The sequence below is a fragment of the Bos grunniens genome, chromosome 18 (assembly GCF_055505025.1).
Source record: "Bos grunniens cultivar Pamir isolate PY7600 chromosome 18, Bosgru_T2T1.0, whole genome shotgun sequence".
NCBI lineage: Eukaryota > Metazoa > Chordata > Mammalia > Artiodactyla > Bovidae > Bos > Bos grunniens.
Window position 1 is genome coordinate 45877777 of NC_141182.1, and position 21618 is coordinate 45899394.

Sequence of the window (21618 nt, forward strand, 5' to 3'; positions counted from 1 at the left end):
GGTAGTGGAGGTGGGAGGTGATTAGGGAAGGAGAAAGAGGGCAATGAATGGAGGGGGAGGAGAAGGGACTGGGAACCCTGCACCGGCCTGTCCCCCAGGTGAGCCGTGGCTCTGAGTGCAGGGGTGCGTCGGGCCAGGGGCTGGGTCTGATGGAATAGGGGCGGCCTGTCTGGGGTGAGCAGCTGTGGCCTGACTAAGTCTGGATGGCGGCTGTCCACAGTAGTGACCCTATGTGTTTGGGTGTTTATCCGGCCCTGGGGTCTGACGTCGATGACTCCTGGGCTGCTGGCGGGACAGTGCGTATTTGCCTGTGGACACTTCCGGCCACTTGGCCTGGGCCTCAGCACTCCGTGCTGCCTTTTCCGGGCCAAGTCCCCATCCCCCTTGTCTAGGACTTCCCAGCTCCAGAGGTCATTGCTGCAGGCGGCAGAGAGGCTGCCAAAGCAAACCAGCCCCCGTGACTTGTAGAAAAGTGGCTGGGGGGAGGGGGCTGGGGGGAGGGTGAATAAAGGTGGGGGCTGGAGTCAGGACCAGGGACACTGGAAGGGGCAGAGGCTGGGGCAGGAGTTGGGGTGCAGGAGGGGTCTGGGGCCAGGGCTGGGCTGAGACCCAGTCTGGAGCTGGGAATGCCTTGTTCAGGAGATGGACAACGGGTGCAGGAAATGGCAGGGGCAGCGGTAGGCAGGGGGCTGGGCAGGGGGCAGAGGAGATGCAGGGGCAGGGCGGCCTTGGGACAGCTGGGGCAACCCTCCATCTGTGCCTCTCCACTTTATACCTCCTTCCTGGGGGCCCTGTCAGCACTCCCCAGTCCTCTCCCCAGACTCCAGGCCCTCAGGCCAGATCTGTCCCAACTCCACATACCCTCATACCGGCACACCTGGGGCCCGTCCAGGCTGGAGGCAGGTTGCTGGGCGCCCCGGTCCAGCCCCTTGCAAACCCTGTCCATCCAGCCAGGTGGCCTCCAGCTCTGCCAATCCCTTGGCCCGGCCCCTCCCCGCCCCTTCCCCCGCCCCCTCCTCCTCAGGTGAGGCAGCCAGGCCTAGCAGGCCCCTCGCGCTGCCGCTGCCTCTGCCTCCGGCCTGCCTGCCGCTGCGGGGCCACCATGCTCCTGCCCAGGCCTGGAGACTGACCCTAAACCCGCACCATCTCTCAGCTCCGCCCCCACCTGCCGGACCCCAGGGTAAGGACCAGGGTCCTCAGGTTCCCGTCCCCAGGACATGGGTCCCCTCACCCCTACCCACCCTAATGCCCACTTCCCATTAGAGGTGCTCCGAGAGGGGCCAGTCGGACTTCTCTCCAAGGACCTCAGAGTTCTAGCCCCCACTTCTTCAGACTCCCAAGATCGGGTCCCAGTCTCCTCCTCCCTCCAACCCAGGAGTCCAGCCCCTGTGCTGCCCCTCCCTCATAAGAAGCAGTCCTGGTCCCCAAACCTCTCTTTCCCCAGGATCCAGGAGTTGAGGCCTCCAGCTCGCCTTCCTCAGACCCGGGAATTCAGACCCCCAGTCCCCTCTCCACCCCGGCCCAGGCCCAGGGTCCCCCGGCGCTATAAATCCCATCATCCCCTAGCTGCTGGTCACACACTGACCCCATCCTTGAACCCAGCCCAGTCTGTGTCCGTGATCACGGCGTGCTCTGGCCGGGACCCAGTCCCTCAGCCTCCCTGGATGGGCGCCTGGGACTGGGGGCACAGGGGCCGGGCTGGGCTCCCCCAGGCCCTGCCTCCCCCTTGTTCATCTCCCCACAGGTCCCGCCCGGGCCCCGGAGGTCAGCCGGGGAATCATTAACTAGAGGCTGTGACATGGCGGAGAAGGAGGGTGAGTCCCCCTGTCCCGGAGACCTGAGCTCTGCCTGGTGCCCCTCCCCTCCCTCTGTGCTGTCTTCCCAACCCTCCACTCCCTTGGAGCCCCCTCTCTCTGGCACCCCTCATGGGCCCACCCCCACCCCCTTCCGAAGCCTCCTCCACCTAATTAACTATTAACCAAATTCTCTGTGGGGCTGGAATACCACCTGCCTCCCGGCCACCCCGTATGACCCTCCTGGCTCCCTGCCTCAGTTTCCCCTCACCCCCCAGTGATTTCTCAGCTACGTCTGGACCTGTCCTTTACTTGGGGTCAAGGCGGGGAAACTAGCTATCACCGTTCAGGACATAGACTCTGGAATGGAATGCACAGGCCTGCCTTTAAAATATATATATAATTTTATTTATTCATTTATTCATTTTTGACTGTGCTGGGTCTTCGTTGCTGCATGCAGGCTTTTCTCTAGTTGTGGTGAGAGGGCTTCTCGTTGCGGTGGCTTCTCTCATTGCAGAGCACGGGCTCTAGGGCGCTCAGGCTTCAGTAGTTGGGACACATGGGCTCATTAGTTGCGCTTCCCGGGCTCTAGGGTACAGGCTCCATAGTTCTGGTACACGGGTTTGGTTGCTCTACGGTATGTGGGATCCTCACATGGAACCCAAGTCTCCTGAGTTGACAGGCAGACTCTTAACCACTGAGCCAACAGGGAAGCCCCACCGGGCTGCCTTCAAACCTTCCTCTGCCACTGATTATTACTGTGCGATCTGGCGAAGTGTCGTCATTCCTCTGGGCTTCATTTCACCCTGGGTCAAGCGTGGGTTCTAATGCCACCTCCCTACCTACATGAGGTTGTTGGGAGCATAGAACACGCACAAGGCACCAGCTTGGGGCTTCATGCATAAAACACGCGGGGTGTCCCATATGCGGGGTGCCCCAGAGCTGTCATGGCAGAGGTCAGCCGACTTGGAGACCTGGGGCCCAAGACCTCCACTGATCCCAGACGTTCCTCCCACCTCCTCACTCTGTGGGCAGAGCAGAGGGAGGACTTTGGACCCGGTCTGAATGGATGAAGAGAGGAGAAACAACAGAGAAACCACCCTAGGGATGGTGGGGAGAAACCACACCTCCGATTTGACAGACACTCAAGGGTTTATGGAAGCCCCTGGCAGGGGCTCCAGACACCCTGACTCTCTCTTAACCTCCTCCACACTTGAGAGCCAGCTGGAGGAGACCAGTTTGGGGTGGCTCTTTCTTCCTGCCCTCCCCAGCTGGGGCTGACTCTCTCTCTTCTTCCTGGAACCAGGCTAGTTGGTCTCGGTCCCAGGCAGTATCACTCTCTAGCTGTGAGGCTCTGGACAAGTGGCTCACCCTCTCTGGGCCTCATTTCTTCCTCTGTAAAAAAAAAAAAAAGCAGTACTAATGTCCACCCTATAGGATGGTGTGAGGATTTAAATGCAGGGATAGGCAGGGAGCACTGAGTGTGTTGGCTGAAATGATGGGTATGGATCGCTGGCCTCCTTGCATCTCAGCACAGCTAGAAAATCAGAGCCCAAACCATCCAGCTGTGAAGTGCTAGTTGTGTCCGACTCTTTGCGATCCCAGGGACTGTAGCCCACCAGGCTCCTCTGTCCATGGAATTTTCCAGGAAAGAATACTGGAGTGGATAGCCATTCCCTTCTTCAGAGGATCTTCCCAATGCAGGGACTGAACCTGGGTTTCCCGCATTGCAGGTAGATTCTTTACCATCTGAGCCACTAGGCTCCCAGTGGCCTGGGAGACAGCACTGCACCCTTGTTGAGGAGGGGGGTGGCAGAGCCTTGCACCTTTGGAAACCTTCCTTCCTGGAGCCCACTGAAGGGACTCACCAGGCCTGGGGCCTATGGGGGAATGAACCAGAGAAGCACGGTGGAGTGTGTCCAGAAGGACGGCCAGGACTGCTCTGAGGACAGACAGCCAAGGCACAGTGAGCTTCAGTACATCTCCAGGCAGCTCAGTCCTAGTCTTGGGAGGGGAGTCCTACCGTCATGGCAAACCTGGGCTTACTTGCTGGGTTGCCTGGTGTGGGTGGCTGAACCGCTCTGGGCTTCCTTTCCTCATCTGTACATCGGGGGTGGTGATAATGATACGTTCCTCATTGATAGTTTGCAAGAATTTCAGGAAACTGCAAGATGGGGTTGGGCTCCCTAGGTGGCGCTAGTGGTAACGCCTGCCAATGCAGGAGACATGGAGACGCGGATTTGATCCCTGGGTGGGAAAGATCCCCTGGAGGAGGGTATGGCAACCCTCTCCAGTATTCTTGCCTGGAGAATCCCGTACGCAGAGGAGCCTGGCAGACTGAAGTCCATAGGGTCAGAGAGAGTTGGCCACAACTGAAGCAACTTGTCACTGACACACATCCTCGCAGGATGGGGTTAGGACAGGCCTAGGGTTGGTGTGTCTTCTGAGAGCTGCAGTTATGCTAACATTTGTGTTACCATTCTGCTGGTGAAGTGCGCCCAAGGTGAGGTTCTTGGTGCTACCTGAGGACTCCAAATCAGAGGCGGTGATATCTGAGTTGATGCTCAGAATGAGGCAGGAGTAAGTAGGTGTGCCAGGCAGAGAGACGAGCAAGGCTAACAGCTGGGGGTGACAGTCTGCCAGGTGTATGGTGGCATGTAGCTAATTCGGGATTTCTGGAGGTGAAGTTGGAAATGGAGCTGGGCGGGTGATGAGACACGCAGGCTGGACCAAGTTTTGTTAGGACTCCAGTAAGAAGCCGGCCCATGCCCGGGCAAGGCCGGCTCTCTCCACAAGATGGAGCTGGTGGTTATTCTTCGTTTCTTTTTTTTTTTTTTTGCCTTGTATAAGTCCTGTCATTTTGGTTGCTTTTTGGAAGCTCTATCAATTGTCTGGTAAGGACCCTTATGGCTGTCTGGGGATTGAGGAAAACATGTGCAACCTCCAAATCTCTGATAGCTGTGCTTACATCCTAGAGGGCCTGGCACCTTGGGCTGAGGGCCTTAGACTGTCCTGAGAGGCACTCAGGAGCCATGGAGGATTCTAGGGACAGGTTGGATTTGCTGTTTGGGAAGACCCCCCAGGTTTCCATGTGGAGGCTGGACCAGAAGGAGAGACTGAGCCCAGAGGTTGGAGGGGGTTGGGGCAGGGAAGGAGAGAGTGGGCAGGAGACCCTCAGGAGGCCTGAGCCATGGGGAGAGGGAGGTGTTCTGCACACAGGGACAGACCTGCGGGTGAGGACCTCTGAGATGGGACCTGGGCACTTAGGGAGACGTGGAGGCCAATATGGAACCTGGGAGATGTGACGGAGTGTGGTGATTCCGGGGGGAGGCATCTAAGAGGCTGCAGGACCCCCAGCCTAGGACTAAGCAGAGTCCAGAGCTGGGGACAGAAGAGCAACACAGTCTGTGGGGGTGGAGCGGGGAGGCATGAGGGGAAGGAGGCCGGGGCCACCCTGTGAACCCCAGATTTCAGAGAGCATGTGGAGGGTCAGGAGATTGAGAAGTAGTAAGCAAATCGGACAAGGGTGGTGTCCCCGAAATCAGATGGGGAGAGAATTTTGTTCAGGAAGTTGGAGTTGGGTACACGAGGACAGACACAGAGCTGTTTGAGTGGAGTTTCAGAGATAAGGAACCAAGGACATCACTTGGGAGGGTTTTGCAGCCAAATGGTGGAGGCAGAGGAACTGCCTTGTGAGGAGACAAGGACAGCCTAGCGCCCCTGAAGGAACAGGGAGCGGAGCCTCAGGAGGATGCTCAGAGGTCCCAGCTTATCAGGCTCTATTTCTCCGAGGAATCACACCAGGATGCTGCCTCTCATGCACTGAGGACACTTCCTGCCTTGGCAAAGATATGCAGTCAGGATGCCTCTCTGAAGAACCTGGGTGAGGACGCTTCCTGTCCCACCAGAGGCACTGTTTGGGGGTTGTCTGAAGTCTCCTGAATCACAGGGCATGGAGCAAGTTTCTCCTCTCACCCTAAGTGACACAAGGTGGCCGTGCTTCCTGCCCCAGCTGTCATGCCAGGTCCTCTAGCTGGGCTCTGAGTGGCCCAAAGCTCCGCAGGCATGTCTGAAAACAAAGGACCCTGGACCAGCCTAATGGCTTCAGGAGCCAAGACCTCCCAATGAAACCAGGAATATGGTTGGAGACCAAGGTGGGGACAGGGTCCTCCCTGGTGGCTTAGTGGTTAAGAATCCGCCTGCAGTGCAGGAGACCTGGGTTCAATCCCTGGGTTGGAAAGATCCCCTGTAGAAAGGAATGACAACCCACTCCAGTATTCTTGCCCGGAGAATCCCATGGACAGCAGAGCCTGGAGGGCTACAGTTCACAGGGTCGCACAGAGTCGGACACAACTGCAGTGACAAAGCAACGGCAGCAGCAAGGTTGGGACGGGGCCTGAGAGGCCCCCTCAGGGAGACATGGAGGGGTCAGCCAGCCGGAGCAGGGCTGAGCTGGTCCGCCGGGGCCTCTTTGGAGGGAGGCACACCTGGACAAGAATGGCTGGGTTCTCAAATTCTTAAGACACTCAGACAATAGCCATTACAGGAAGGTCCTGGACCACTCCCCGCTCCTTTCTGGGTGCTGGTCTGGCCCTGTGCCCATCAGCCATACTGCCGTAACCCAGATGGCAGAACTGGAAGGTCCTGCAGATGCCAGGGGCAGTCGGGTGCACGCCAGGCCCAGCGAAGGCTTTCAGCTGCCTTTTCTCTTTGGTTCCCCCCATCCCTAGCCAAAGGATTGGCTTTTCAGCCCCAGGGTCCCTGTTGCACTGGGAATAAAATTCCTCTTCTCCTCAGGCTGCCAGGCCTCTCCATCTGGCCCCAGCCTTGGCCCCAATGCCTTCCCTAAGCTCATGCCATTCTGGCCACATCAGTGGCCTCTCTTGCCCTCTTACCCACCATGCTTGTTCTGGCCTCAAGGCCCTGGCCTGTGTTCTTCTCTGCCCACTGTGCTCTTCCATGAGAGCTCTTTGCTTGGCTGGCCTCAGCCCTCAGGTCTCAGCTCAAAAGCCCCTTCTTGGGGAGGCTCTTCTTGAATACCCCACAGAAGAACCTGCTGCCTCCTCTGCTATCATTTTCTTTATAGACTTGGCCATGTTCTGAACATGATCGAGTTCATTTACTTGTTTGCTTGTTTTGGTTTCCCCCTCACTTTCCACACATGAGAATGTGAGCTCTGTGAGAGCATTTCTGCTGTCTTGTTTAGGGATGTGTCCCCAGAGCCTAGAATGGTGCCAGGTACACAGTGGATGCTCCATAGGACCACAAGTGAATAAACCCATTTTACTGATAAGAAAACTGAGGCCCAGAGAGATGAAGGGAGTTGTCCAAGTCCACACAGCTATAATGATTTAAAAACATTTATTGACCAATAAAAATGAAAAAGAAAAAAAGCATTTATTGAGAACCTGCTCTGCGCCAGCCACTATAGCACAGAGAGGGTGGCAAGGCTTAGTGGTTATACGCCTGGATCCCAGTGCCAAATCAGTACCACCTCTTCCTGGCTGAGTCACCTTGGGCAGGTGGCTCCACTTCTGTGAGCCTCCATTTCCCCTGTCTGAAAAATAGGAATCATAACTGAGACAAGGACTGAATAATTTAATACAGTCAGAGCAGTGCTTGGCACATAAGGCTATGATAAGAGTACAGCTCTTAATTATTTGAAAGAAACTTCAAGTATTATTTTTAGAGGTGAGTGCTAGGTGGATGCCCATTAAATAGATGAGGAAGTTGAGGCTTAAAAAGGTGATAGTACCTGCCCAAGGTCCCATATATAGCAGTGGGTAAGGCCAATGTATGTATTTTTTAATTTGGCTGGGCCACGCAGTTTGCGGGATCTTAGTTCCCCAACCAAGGATCAACCCTGAGCCCTCAGCGGTGAAAGCATGGAGTCCTAACCACAGGACCACCAGGGAATTCCCAAGGCCAATATTTTTAAGTGAGGCTGACAAAATTCCAAATGTAGGTTCTCAACCTCTGGGGTCAATTTGACGTTGGAGCTGGGTCCTTGGGGAGAGGTCTGGTTTTGGGGGGTTCCCAGGGACAGAGGATCTGGAACAGCAGAGAGAAATGAGGCAGTGAGGAAATGACAAACAGCAGGGAAGAGAGCTGCCAAGAGGGCAAAGGTCAGGGGTCACAGCCCCCAAGAGGCTCCAAGAACCTCTGGGAAAGTTAGCAGAAGTGAGAGGTCCAAGAAGGAGATACAGAGCGCAGCGTCATTGGGAAGAAGAAGTCCCTTCAGTGCCAGGAGTGTGGGCAGGGAGGGTGGCAATTGTCCCAGCCACACCCCTTCCCAGCTGGAAGCCCTGGGGGGCTGGGCACCCTTCCCGCAGGGGAGGGACAGGCCTGCCAACTGCTCGTCCCAAGAAACTGGACCCAGGGCAGGGCAGGCTCGGGCGTGCTAAGTTAACCCTGGGGTGCAGGGCAGAGCTGGCCCCTTGCCACAGTGAGGACAGACCTGGCAGTGGCCCCAGCATGGTGTCTATTGCAGGTGGCCGGACTGTGCCATGCTGCTCCGGACCCAAGGTGGCCGCTCTCACTGTGGGGACCGTCCTGCTCCTGACAGGCATCGGGGCAGCGTCCTGGGCCATTGGTGAGAGTGGACAGACCCCTGCACCTCTACCCTCCCATGCCCCTGGCAGCCCCCAGCCTGCCTGCCCTCACTTCTGCCTTCTCTGCAGTGACTGTTCTACTCAGGAGTGATCAGGAGCCACTGTATCCAGGTGAGTAGAGCGGGCTGAGACCCTCTGGGGAGCCCTGGAGGAAACTCGCACCTGGGGGGAACTCAGTGAAAGGATTTTTTAAATGAATGCCCGAATGCCTGCAGGAATACTGGTGGTGCTTATGTACACATGTGGCTGGTCTAATCCAGTGTTCTTCAGACTCTAAACATGTTATCCATTAAGTGCATCATGAAATCAGTGAGTTGAAAACCACATTTAAAAAAGTATGAAACAGATTTGATTAAAAAAATCAGAATGCATCTCTTTCCATAAGAAAAAGTTCTGTTAATCTTTCCTTTGGGTTTTATGAAGGTGGGACTGTTATTCCCTCCATTTTACAGATGGGAAAACTGAAGCTTGGAGCAATGCCATAGTTCACCCCAGGAAACGGAAGTTCGGGGCTACATCATAATGTAAACATGAGTTTCTTATTGTGAAACATGGTCAATACATGTTTGAGAGGTAGAGGTGCTGTATGAATTCAGCCAACCTTTTTCTGTCGCTTCTTGGTGGTACCTACTGTTGTTATTCCCATTTTACAGATGTAGAAAGTGAGGACTGGAGAGGATACACCGTGGGCACGTGCTCGCTCCAGGAATAGCACTTAGGCTTGACTGGAAGAGATGTGGAGGCAGGAATGGTCACGCAAATAAATACCAGGGTGGCCAAAAAGTTCCTTTGAGTTTTTCCATAGGTGGAAAAACGAATAGATATAGACACTAATTGTGGAATGAATGAATGAATGAATGGATCTTTCTGAATGCCAACCCCAGGCTGCCATTCAATGGCCCAGGGCAGCAGGAAGAAAGGGGAAGTTGGATGATGGGACACATCTTTCACGTGTCCCACATTTTTCATTTTCCCACAAGGCCCATCTAGTCCCATAAAGGACTCAGCTCACATTAAGAGCAGAAATGAACATCTAGGCAGGAAGGCCATCAAGGTCAACCACCACAGTTGACACTTGCAGAGCATTTACCTGTGCCAGGCACAGGCCTCAGGGCTTTGCAAGTATTAATTCATTAAATCCTTCCCACGGCCCATTTTAATATGGGGAAATGAGGTGTGGAGAGACCAAGTGACTTGCCCCAGGCCACAGGGATCGGAACTCAGATAGCCTGGATCCAGAGCTTGTGTAGAACTACTATACTCTATTGTTTCTCAAGAAACAGCCCAGTGAGTTGCCATGTCGATGGCTAATGTATGCCAGGCTCTGGCTGCAGCCTTTGCACAAGACCCCTGTAAGTTGGGGCCGTTTATCATCACTCCCATTTTGCACATGGGTGAAACTGAGGCCCAGTGACTTGTACTAACTTGCACATTGAATAAATGGCAGGGCAGAGGAGTCATGCACCTACCAGATGGGCCTCTATGACTCGCTACTGCTGCTGGGCTAAAATCCCAACACTTGGCGGACTCCAAGGCTCCTCGGGTGCCGCCCCTCTTCACCCTCACCTCATGCTTGCTCCCAGCACTCTTCAGGCCCCAGCCCACAGGCTGCTCTCACTCTCAAAGGACTCTCCTAGCACCACAGTCTTTGCTCACCTCCTCTTTATGCTCACACCCAGAGGCAGGTTTCTGGGTCCTGTACCATCATGGCTGAGCTGAGGCTTCCACCTGGCCTGCCCTCTCTGATTCTCAGCATCCTTATCTGGTAATTGGTGAGAATTAGTGGAGGTGATGATCCGTGCAATGCTTGACTTTCAGCCAACTTGGTTAACATGGACTTCTGTGTCTCAGCCTTTAGGCTTTAACTTTCCCGAGCTGGACCTTTCTGTTCCCAGGCTCCATACCCTCCGCCCCCCACAACCACTCTGCATACCACCACTACCCCCTCTATGACCCTCCCCACATGGCTCATGATTTACTCCTGGTGAATTTCAGAAGGGCAGGGGCATTTTGTTTACCGCCCTAGACAGTGTCTGGTGCATAGAAGGTGCTTAGGAAACCTTTGTTTAATGAATAAGCATGAGGACAAATCTCAGAGGTGAACTAACTTGTCCTGAGCTTCAGCTGGAAAGTAATAAGGCCACAATTCAGACCTGACTCTGGCCATCGCCAGCACTGTGCCCTCCCATTACACTTGGGTTTTTCAAAAACGTTGGGAAATTACAAAATGAACAAACAGAAACAACCCAGAAATGATATCCCCACCTCACTTTTCTGGGATTTTTCACACCTCTAAATATATCAGACAATTTGGTAAGCAAACCAGGTGACCCAGAACGTACTTTCTGCATGGCTTAAAATAACACAAACAAGAATAAAGAGTTTAAAAGTGAGAAACAGTGGCACAGAATATAGCTTTAAAAATACTTGGAGGGGGCATTTGATATTCCTTCCTCCCTCCCTTCTCCTCCTTCCGCTCCTCCCTCCAAATACATCCATAAAATGATAATTTTTTTCCTAAAACCTCACACTTTCTGGAAATCACAATCTCTGGAGCACTGAGAAGTCATTTAAAAATAAGAATTCACTCCCATCCCCAGCTGGTGTTTAGAACCCCAAGTCTTGGTCTGGAAACTCAAGGGGTGGTACCCAGTGGAGGTACCAGATATTCCAGGCCCCATCCCAGAACAGGAAGCCATGATTAAGGCCAGTTAACCAGGAAGCTCCTAGTACAGGCCTACATGAGTATATTTGGGGAAAAGGGGCTGATAAGGGTCCGTATGACAGCCACAGAAGGAGCAGGGAGTATGCAGGTAGGCAGGTCTGGATTCAAATCCTGACTTTGCCAGTTCTTAGCTATATTCTCAGGGGCAAGTATGTCCTCTCTAAGGCTCAGTTTTCTCGTCTGTAAGATGGGCATAGAGATGGTCTCTCCCTCCCAGGATGATTGTGGGATAGAACCCCCCAGATATGACACATAGCATGGGGTCAGCCCATCCCCAGGAAATGTAGTCAGTGTTACTATTTTTAAAATTCATTTTTTAACTGGAGGATAATTTCTTTACAATGTTATATTGGTTTCTGCTGTATAAGAACATGAATCAGCTATATATCCCCTCCCTCTTGAACCTCTCTCCCACTCCCTACCCCATCCCACACCTCTAGGTCGTCACAGAGCACCAGGTTGAGCTCCTTGTTACACAGTCACTTCCCACTAGCTATTGATTTTATATATAGTAATGTATATGTTTCAGTGCTACTCTCTCAGTTTGTCCCACCCACTCCTTCACCAGTGCTATTACTGTGCCTTTTTTGTTTAACCCTTAGGAGGAAAGTTGCTTGACTGGCTGTTCAGTTGCTCAGTTGTGTCTGACTCTTTGTGATCCCGTGGACTGCAGCACACCAGGCTTCCCTGTCCTTCACCAACTCCTGAAGTTTGCTCAAACTCGTGTCCATTGAGTCAGTGATGCCATCCAACCAACTCATCCTCTGTTGTCTCCTTCTACTCTGGCCCTCAATCTTTCCTAGCATCAGGGTCTTTTCCAATGAGTCAGCTCTTCGCATCAGGCAGCCAAAGTATTGGAGCTTTAGCATCAGTCCTTCCAATGAATATTCAGGGTTGATTTTTCAGGGTTGATTTCCTTTAGGATTGATTGGTTTGATCTCCTTAACATTCAAGGGACACTCAAGAGTCTTTTCCAGCCCCACAGTTTGAAAGCATCAGTTCTTTGGTACTCGGCCTTCTTTATGGTCCAACTCTCACATCCATACATGACTACTGGAAAAACCATAGCTTTGACTATACGGACCTTTGTCGGCAAAGCGATGTCTCTGCTTTTTAATATGCTGTCTAGGTTTGTTATAGCTTTTCTTCCAAGGAGCAAGTGTATTTTAGTTTCATGACTGCAGTCACAGGCAACATTAAAAGCTTGGGGTTTGGAGTCACTCAGGCCTGAATGCAAATCTTCTCTTTGCCTTTCTCTGTCCTCAGCAGGACAGGGCTCTCCCCGGAAGTTCTGCCTCCTCTTGTCCAGATCTGTGGGGCTGTGGGAAGACTGCTCAGCTTGGGTGTGGCCTGATCAAGTTCTTCCTCCAAGGATGCAAAGTTGAGTTTGGACCAGATTCACTGTCCCAGAATGTGCTCTCAGAACAGGAGCCATTCAGGAGGCTCCAGAGAAAAGGGGTTCACAGCTGATCTTTCCCCAAACCTACTCCTTCCCACCTTGCTCATCTCAGTCAATGGCAGCTCATCCTTCTAGTGGCTCAGCTTAACACCTTGGAATTGCCCTTGGCCCCTCTTCCTTCCACCCGCATCCAATCGTAGCCGACCCTGTGGGCTCCACCCACAAATTCTATGCAGAATCCTCCACCGCCCCCACCCTGGCCCCGCCTCCATTCTCTCCCCCTGGACCATCACACAGCCTCCTCCTTGGTCTCCCTGGTCCCCTCCTGCCCTCTACAGTCTGCTCCCTATACACAGCCAGAGGGTGCCTGTGAACCCCTGAGTCAGATCAAGGCCCTCCTGGCTCAGCCCTCACTCCTGGTAAAAGTCAAAGTCAGTCTAGTCTTGTCTCCGGCTCCCTCTCCCCTCGCTCACTCTGCCCAGACCCCCTGTTGTTCCTACAACAACCCCGCCCCCACCTTGGGATCTTTGCATTTGCAATTCTCTTGGCCTAGTTCTCTGTTCCCTCACCTGTCTTCTCACCTCCTTCAGATCTCTGCTTGCATACCACCTTCTCAGTGCAGCCTTCCCTGCCCACCTATAGGAAAGGACAACCTCCTGTCTCTCCCCATGTCAGCGCTCTCCTGCCTCTCTGTCAAGCTCGGCTTGTCTCCCAGGCCCCTTCTTTTGTGACACAGCATCTATTTTACTTCTGTCTCCTGTTTGTTATCCATCTCACCCATTGGCCTTTGAGCTCCCAATGGCTGGGGGTTTTGTCTGATTTGTTCATCATTCAAAATAGAGCTTGGCACAGACTGAGTGTTTGCTAAAGCACACCTAAGGGCTGTGACCTGGCTTAGGTGTGGCAAGGGTCCTCTAGCCATGTGTGAGGAGCAGGCTGGAAGGGGCTGAGGGGAGCATCACTTTTCAGTGCATTAAGCAGGCAGGAAGAATCCCCCATAAGCACTCTGCAGTGAAGCTGTGTTTGATTGGGTCATTTTTTTTTTTTTACTGTTGTCTGTCTCCCCTATGGATGGACTTTGTGCTTGGTGAGGGTACAGCCCAGAGATGTCTTGGTCATTTTTATGTCCCCCAGCATCACCCCACATAGGAACGGGCATGGAGTATGTGTCTAGTTAACACTTGTTGAATGAATGAATGAATACTGCATCCTCTGCTTGAATAATTATCCTGCAACTTAGTACGTATTCAAGGCTCTGGCGAGTCCTGCAGAAAAAAGATAACTCTTCTTTTTTAAGATTATAGGAAATCTATTTAGATATTTTGGCAATGTGATGTATTGGTCAATGATCTTCAGGCTGTAAAAGAGAAAAGGAAAAACCAAGAAACTGGCTAAATAAAAAGGGAAATTATTAACTCACTTAAGTAACGATTCTGGAGGTTCTTTCCCTTCAGTCGTGTCCGACTCTGTGCGACCCCATAGACGGCAGCCCAACAGGCTCCCCGGTTCCTGAGATTCTCCAGGCAAGAATACTGGAGTGGGTTGCCATTTCCTTCTCCAACCATTAAGGAGCTATAAAAATGTTATCAGAATCTCCTGGCTTTCCTTTACATTGGTTTATCACTGCTGCCCCCCATTCCCCCTCCTGCAGGCAAAGATGGACCTTGACAAATCTAGCTTCCAGCTCTTGGGCAACCAGTTTAGGAATCCCGGTGGCAAAAGGAACGCCCCTCCCCCACCTTGCCCAGTTTCCCCATGGCGATGCAGCCAGAGTCTTAGGATCCCCAATCTTTGGTCCAGCTTGAGTCCTGAGCCCTTCCAGAGGCAGTCACAAATGTGCGGAGCCCGGGGTGCTCCGATCGGGCCTGCCAGGACTCAGGACTAGACTGGCACGAGCAGAGAAGCGGCCGGGAGGGCTCGGGCGGGAAGGCGACCCAGGCGCTCCTCTTGTTGCCCTGCAGTGCAGGTCGGCCCGGCGGATGCTCGGCTCACGGTGTTCGACCAGACAGAGGGCACGTGGCGCCTGCTTTGCTCCTCGCGCTCCAATGCCAGGGTGGCGGGGCTCAGCTGCGAGGAGATGGGCTTCCTCAGGTACCCGGGGTGCCCCTGGTGGGGGGCTGGGAGGGCGGGGGGACAGGTCTGACCGCTGCCCTGCCCAGGGCGTTGGACTTCTCGGAGCTGGACGTGCGGACGGCGGGCGCCAATGGCACGTCGGGCTTCTTCTGCGTGGACGAGGGGAGGCTGCCGCATGCCCGGAGGTTGCTCGAGGTCCTCTCCGTGTGGTGAGGAGGGCGGCGGGCAGGTGGGGCGCACGCCGCGGGCCCCACCACCCCTGGGTACCCACTCTCCCCTGGGTGCCTTTCCTCTGTCTTAATTGGCCTCTTTTTTTTGTCTCTGTGTCTTCATCCTTGTCCCTCCCACAGCGACTGTCCCAGAGGCCGTTTCCTGGCTACCAGCTGCCAAGGTGAGACCCCAAAACTCAGAGCCCTCTTCTGAGACTCCCTGCCCCTACCGTGGTAGGGCCATGGCCCATCAGATACCCCCAGACAGGCCTTATCCTCTTAGATCCTCCAAGGATGGAGCTGTGTTCTCTCAGACTCCCTCAGGGTGGGGGTTCCACGTCCCCTCAGACCCCCAAAATAGGGCCATGTCCCCCTAGATCCCCACAGATGGGGCTGTGTCTCCTCAGACAGACCCCTTCCCCCTCCATCAGAGCGATGTTCCTCAGACCCCTCAGTTAAGATCGTGATCACTCATTCTCCCCAGAGTGGGGCATGACCTCTCAGACCCCCAGGGCAGGGAGTCCAGGCCTCCCGCTGCCCTGACTGCCCCTCTCCCCACAGACTGTGGCCACCGAAAACTGCCGGTCGATCGCATTGTGGGCGGCCAGGACACCAGCCTGGGCAGGTGGCCGTGGCAAGTCAGTCTTCGCTATGATGGAGCACATCTCTGTGGGGGGTCCGTGCTCTCTAGGGACTGGGTGCTGACAGCCGCCCACTGCTTCCCTGAGTGAGTGTCCCCCAGGGCACTGAGGGGAGAGGCTGGGGAGCGGTGAGCTGGGGGAGGCTGTGCCCAGACAGGTGGCCACCCTCCCCTCCTTTCCCCGGTAGGCGGAACCGGGTCCTATCACGATGGCGAGTGTTTGCTGGTGCTGTGGCCCAGACTTCACCCCATGGCGTGCAACTGGGGGTGCAGGCTGTCATCTACCATGGGGGCTATCTCCCCTTTCGAGACCCCAACAGCGAGGAGAATAGCAATGACATCGCCCTGGTCCACCTCTCCGGCACCCTGCCCCTCACAGGTACGTCTGGGCCTGGGGACTCCAGGGGCCAGGAGGGCAGAGGAGGGGCTGGGGCAGAATTCATGGTGATGAGAGAAATGATCTCCAGGGGCACTCATTGTGCATTCATTAGGTAGGGGCAATTAGTGCAGCCACTTTAGAAAACCGTGTGTGAGTATTACCATTTGGCCCCGAAATTCCACTCCTAGGTATGTACCCAAAAGAAAAGAAGATACATAGCTCTACAAAAACTAGTGCGTGGGTGTTCATAGCAGCATTATTTACAGTAGCCAAAAGATGGAAGCCACCAGATGTCTACCATCTGACATGTAGATAAACAAAAAGCATGCTAGATCCATACAATGGAATCATATTAGGTTAGAAAGGAATGAAGTGATCCATGGTACACAGTGGATGACCCTGGACAGTATTGTGCTCAGAAAGGAGTTAGACCCAAACAGCCACATTCTATATGATTCCATTTCCACGAAATGTCCAGAACAGGTAAACCTGCAGAGATAGAAAGTACATTCGTGGTTCCCCAGGCATGGGGGGGTGGCACAGAAACGTTGGGAGGTCAGAGGTAAAGGCAGTGATGAAAATGTTCTGAAATCGATCTTGGTGGTGGTGGTACCTTCCTACTGCCAGGCAGGCTAGTCCCTGAATCTAAAACCTGTCTAAAACCCTTTGACTTGTTTACTTTAAGTGGGTGAATTGTGTGATACAGGAATTATATCTCCAAAAAAGCTATTACCAAAATAAAAGAAAGAAATGAAAAAAAAAAAATAAGTGTATGAATGAATCAGAAAGTCAGGAGTTATTTATTCCCTTTGTAGTTCTCCAGAGCATTTCCTTGCTGTCAATGAGAAAGACTTACCTGGGTGTCAGTGTGTCTTTCATACCTCATCTACACATGCCTTTTGAATTAAGAGCAGGCTGTGGGCTTCAGCCTCCAGTACTCTTGCCTGGAAAATCCCATGGATGGAGGAGGCTGGTAGGCTGCAGTCCATGGGGTTGCGAAGAGTTGGACACGACTGAGAAACTTCACTTTCACTTTTCACTTCCATGCATTGGAGAAGGAAATGGCAACCCACTCTAGTGTTCTTGCCTGGAGAATCCCAGGGACGGGGGAGCTTGGTGGGCTGCCGTCTATGGGGTCCCACAGAGTCGGATACGACTGATGCGACTTAGCAGCAGCAGCAGCATTGGGCTTCAGCTATCAGAAGGCCACCAAGTGGTAGTAATAGTAATAATAATAATGTCAATGATAAGGAAGTTATCATAGCAATGATGATGAGCCTTCAGCAGGCATCAGTATGATGATGATAATGATAAAGAGGGCCTTCCCTGGCAGTCCAGTGGTTAGAACTGTACCTTCCAATGCAGCGGGTGTGGGTTTGATCCCTGGTTGGGACCTAAGACCCACATGCTCTCTCTGCCAAAATACACCCAAACATAAAACAGAAGCAATTTTGTAGCAAATTCAATAAAGAGTTTAAAAATGGTCCATATTTAAAAAATTAAAAAATCTTGGGCTTCCCTGGTGGTTCGTTGGTTAAAAATCTGCCTGCCAATGAAGGAGACGTAGGTTCAGTCCCTGATTCAGAGCAACTAAGCCCAGGTACCACAACTCCTGAAGCCTGATCGCTGTAGGCCTCTGTTCCACAACGAGAGAAGTCACTGCAATGAGAAGCCCGTGCGCCAGAACCAGAGTAGCCCCACTACAGTTCGCACAAATAGTGAGAAGCCCTCACAGCAACAAAGACTCAGCGCAGCCTTAAATAGATAAATAAGATTTTAAAACATCTTAAAAAATAGTAATGAAAGAATACGATAATAGTGATGATAGGATGAACTCCAACACTTGCGAGTTCCTCCTGTGGGCAGCCACAGGCCTCAGCTTGTCCCAAGCACGCACTCATTTCATTGTCACAGCAGCCTGGGGAAGGTGGGTTCTCTTATGATCCTGTGTTGTTGTTGTTTTACAAGAGGAAAATTCCCGACATAGAGAAGATGCATAATACCCCACATTCTCACAACTGGAAAATGGCAACGATTTGAGCCCAAGTTGCATGGCTCTGGAATCTGTGCCTATAAGCCCCTGGCTGAGCTGCCAGGAAAGTCATTATTGTCTTTGTTTTTTATAATTTAAAAAAATTGTTTATTTATTTGGCTGCACTGGGTCTTAGTGGTGGCATGGGGAATCTTTGGTTGCAGCTTGTGAGATCTAGTTCCTTGACCAGGGATTGAACCCTGGGTCCCCTGTGCTGGGAGCTCAGAGTCTTAGCCACTGGTCACCAGGGAAGTCTGCCTTATTCTTATTTTTAATGGTTATTTTCTTTTGAATGGTCCATGATACTAGTTCTCCATTTAAGGGAACAATACATGTGAGTGGCCTGTATTTGGAAATGGGGCTGAGAGGAGTGGTATGGGCTTTGGGGTCAGATACTCAGCAGCTCTGTGGTCTTGGGTATGTAGCTTCACCTCTCCAAACCTGTTTCCCTCATCTGTTAAATGACTCCCGAAGGTTATTGAAATGCTGAAAAGGGTTAATCTGAGTCAAAGAGCTTAGAGCAATGCCTGCATTCAGTTAATACTAATAATCATTGCTGTTGTTGTTTATTACTATTCCTAGTTACATGAGCATTTCCTGTTAGCCAGGCATGCTATTTAACACTTCACCAATTTCTCACGATACACCTCTGGGGGGGAAATGATTATTCTTTCCATTTTGCACCTGAGAGCTCTGAGCTCAGGCAGGTGAAGTCACCAGCAAGGCTTGCTAGCAGGGCTGCCAGGACCACTTGCATGGGTTGTACACTGCACAAGGATGTCGTGTCTCAGGGATGCCATTCTTACTGTGGACAGGATAGACTGGTGTGTTTATGATGATGATTTTTTGACAGGTGGAAGTCCAATATCTCAAGATAGTGCTTTGTAAAATTTCTTACAGAAGGGACTTCCCTGGTGATCCAGCTAAATGGGAGGCACTTTCAATGCGGGGGGACACAGATTCGATCTATTCTGGGAACTAAGATCCCACATGCCACGGTGGCCAAAAAATTGAAAAAATAAATTAAAATTTCTCAAAGTGACTCTCTAGGTAGGGGGCAGCCACATGGGCCATGGTTAAGAACACAGGCTTAGAAATTGGGCCAACCTGGGTTCAAATTTGGGCTCTGTCATTGACTCAATCTAAGGCTTTGGACAAGTGACATGGTTTTATTTCCCCCTCTTTAAGTGGGGGTAATAATAGCCCCTACCTCTCTGAGCTGATGGGATATTAAGGGAATTCACCCAGAAAGATGCAAGTACATAGTGAGTTCTCAATAGAAGTCAGCTTCCTTTATTTTTAAAAATGTATTGAAGGATGCTATGCTATGCTAAGTCACTTCAGTCGTGTTCAGCTCTTTGCAACCCCATGGACTGTAGCTGCCAGGCTCCTCTGTCCATGGGGTTTGCCAGACAAGAATACTGGAATGGGTTGCCATGCCCTCCTCCAGGGACTCTCCCCAACTTAGGGATCAAACCCATGTCTCCTGCATTACAGGTGGATTCTTTACCGCTGAGCCACTGGGGAAGCCCTGTGTTGAAGTGTAGTGATTTACAATGCTGTGTTAATTTCCTCTATACAGTAAAGTGACTCAGTCACACACACACACATCTTTTTCATATTCTTGTCTATTATGTTTCATCACAGGGTATTGAATATGGTTCCCAGCACTATGCGGTGGGACCTTGTTTATAGGAGGCAACTTCTGTTGTGGTGTTTGTGAAAGAACAGAGGGAACGGTGGGCCGGGGCAGCTGGAGCGAGGTTTGTCCTGGGTGGAGCAGGCTGGCAGGGACCCAGACCGGTGTGGTCTCTTGCACAGAGTACATCCAGCCCGTGTGTCTCCCGGCTGCCGGGCAGGCCCTGGTGGATGGCAAGATCTGCACGGTGACTGGCTGGGGCAACACGCAGTACTACGGTGAGTCTTGTCCTCTGCTGGGAAGCTGCCTTAGGGAGACTCTGAGCTGGGCTGGGGAAGGGCAATTGGGCTACGCCAGTGCCTCTTGGACCCGGGGGTGTAGGGACACTGAGCAGCCCAGGTGGGCACTGGGAGGGGAGGGGAGGGGGTGTGCATGCTCCCCAGCTTCGGCCAGCCTTGCCCGCACACCCCCAGGCCAACAGGCTGGGGTGCTCCAGGAGGCCCGAGTCCCCATAATCAGCAATGATGTCTGCAACGGCCCCGACTTCTACGGGAACCAGATCAAGCCCAAGATGTTCTGTGCTGGCTACCCTGAGGGTGGCATTGATGCCTGCCAGGTGAGGGATGCTGAGGGGCAGCCGGGGCCCTGGCCTCCCCAGGGATGGAGACACAGGGCCTTGGGCGATTGGGCTCCCTATCTCAGGGCCAGAGGGTTCTATGACCACAGCCCCTGGCCTTCCGAGGAGGGCCTCCCGGCCAGCCGTCTCAGCCTCCAGCCAGGCCTTCCATCCCCAACCAGGGCGACAGTGGTGGCCCCTTCGTGTGTGAGGATAGCATCTCTCGGACGCCACGTTGGCGGCTGTGTGGCATTGTGAGCTGGGGCACCGGCTGTGCCCTGGCCCAGAAGCCAGGCGTCTACACCAAAGTCAGTGACTTCCGGGAGTGGATCTTCCAGGCCATAAAGGTGAAATTTGAGCCCAGATGGGAGCCAGAGGGCGGGAGGGTTTGGGACTCTGAGCGGGAAAGGGAGGCAGGGTTTTCTGGAAACCTATAGGGCTTAGAAGCGGTCACCCTAGGGAACAGATGGCTTTCACGGGGCTCCTGGGGAGGGGTGGGCACTTGTGGGACGTTGGGGGGAGCCCCTAGTTGTCTTTCCCCAGACTCACTCCGAAGCCAGCGGCATGGTAACCCAGCTTTGACCTGTGGCTTCTCCTCGCTGTGCACGCCTCCAGGGCCCGAGCTGATCTAAGGGGCCCCAGCCCCACGTGATGGGGTTCACCCTGGGCCAGGGATGGAACATTTTTCTTCTTGGGCCCAGCCCACAGGTCCAAGGATACTCTTCCCTCCAAGGTCCTCCACAGTGGCGGGCCCACTCAGCCCTGGGACCACCCTCCTGCCCCCCATGTAAATATTGTTCTGCCATCTGGGACCCCCCCCCATCTTGTGCTCCTGATGACAGGATGCTCTTTAAATAATAAAGATGGTTTTGATTAATGTGGTCTCTGAGTTTGCAGCTGTAAGCAGCAAATGAGGACATTTTGGGCGCATCGAAGAGAGCGATTAGGGCCTGGCATAGATCAAGACAGGGAGCATAATCCTCCAGTTCCCACTGGCTTAACAGAAAAGATCTTAATTGGTTCACTTAACTGAAAATGCACTGAGCCTCTGGCTTCTCTTCTCGATCCAGCTGCTCAAACATTTTTCAGGACTGTGCCTTACTTCCTCTCTCACATCTGCTTTTCTCTGTGTCAGCTTCATTTTCAAGCAGTCTCTTCTACAGCTAGAGATAGAAATGTTCCCCCCCAACCCACAGAAACTCTAAGCTTATATGCTGTGGACCACTTAGCAGCCTCAGTAGAGAAAGAATGCTTTTTTCCCATCAGCTGTAGCAAAGAAGCCCCAGGCCTGGCTCTCCCTGGACAGATTTGGGCCATATGCTCATCCCTATTCAGATCACTGTGCACCTGTGCATGGGGTGGGTAGGAGGTTTGACCCTCAAGAACTACATGACCTGAGAATGAGGGCTTCTCCAGAGGAGAATGAGGTGCTATTTCAAAAAAAAAAAAAAATGGTTGTAGATACCCAGTGAGAAAAAAAGACATCTACTGTGGATTGCCAC

The 21618-nt window shown here is 52.8% G+C and overlaps 1 protein-coding gene across 4 annotated transcripts; it reads left to right on the forward strand.

Moving 5' to 3' along the window:
- The first annotated feature begins 1053 nt into the window (after positions 1–1053).
- HPN (hepsin) lies at positions 1054–20993 on the forward strand. Of its 4 annotated transcripts, none has more exons than XM_086352107.1 (13): positions 1054–1180; positions 1745–1814; positions 8284–8385; positions 8474–8515; positions 14490–14619; positions 14688–14810; positions 14952–14992; positions 15372–15537; positions 15639–15829; positions 19683–19778; positions 19974–20116; positions 20299–20463; positions 20660–20993. In XM_086352107.1, the coding sequence occupies exons 2-13, from the start codon at positions 1799–1801 to the stop codon at positions 20696–20698; spliced, it is 1254 nt and encodes a 417-aa protein (XP_086208233.1). In that variant the 5' UTR covers positions 1054–1180; positions 1745–1798; the 3' UTR covers positions 20699–20993. The 4 variants fall into 4 exon arrangements, with proteins under 4 accessions (XP_086208233.1, XP_086208235.1, XP_086208232.1 ...); XM_086352109.1 differs by having other exon boundaries at positions 14495–14619; XM_086352106.1 differs by lacking the exon at positions 20660–20993 and having other exon boundaries at positions 20299–20642.
- Positions 20994–21618: the final 625 nt, after the last annotated feature.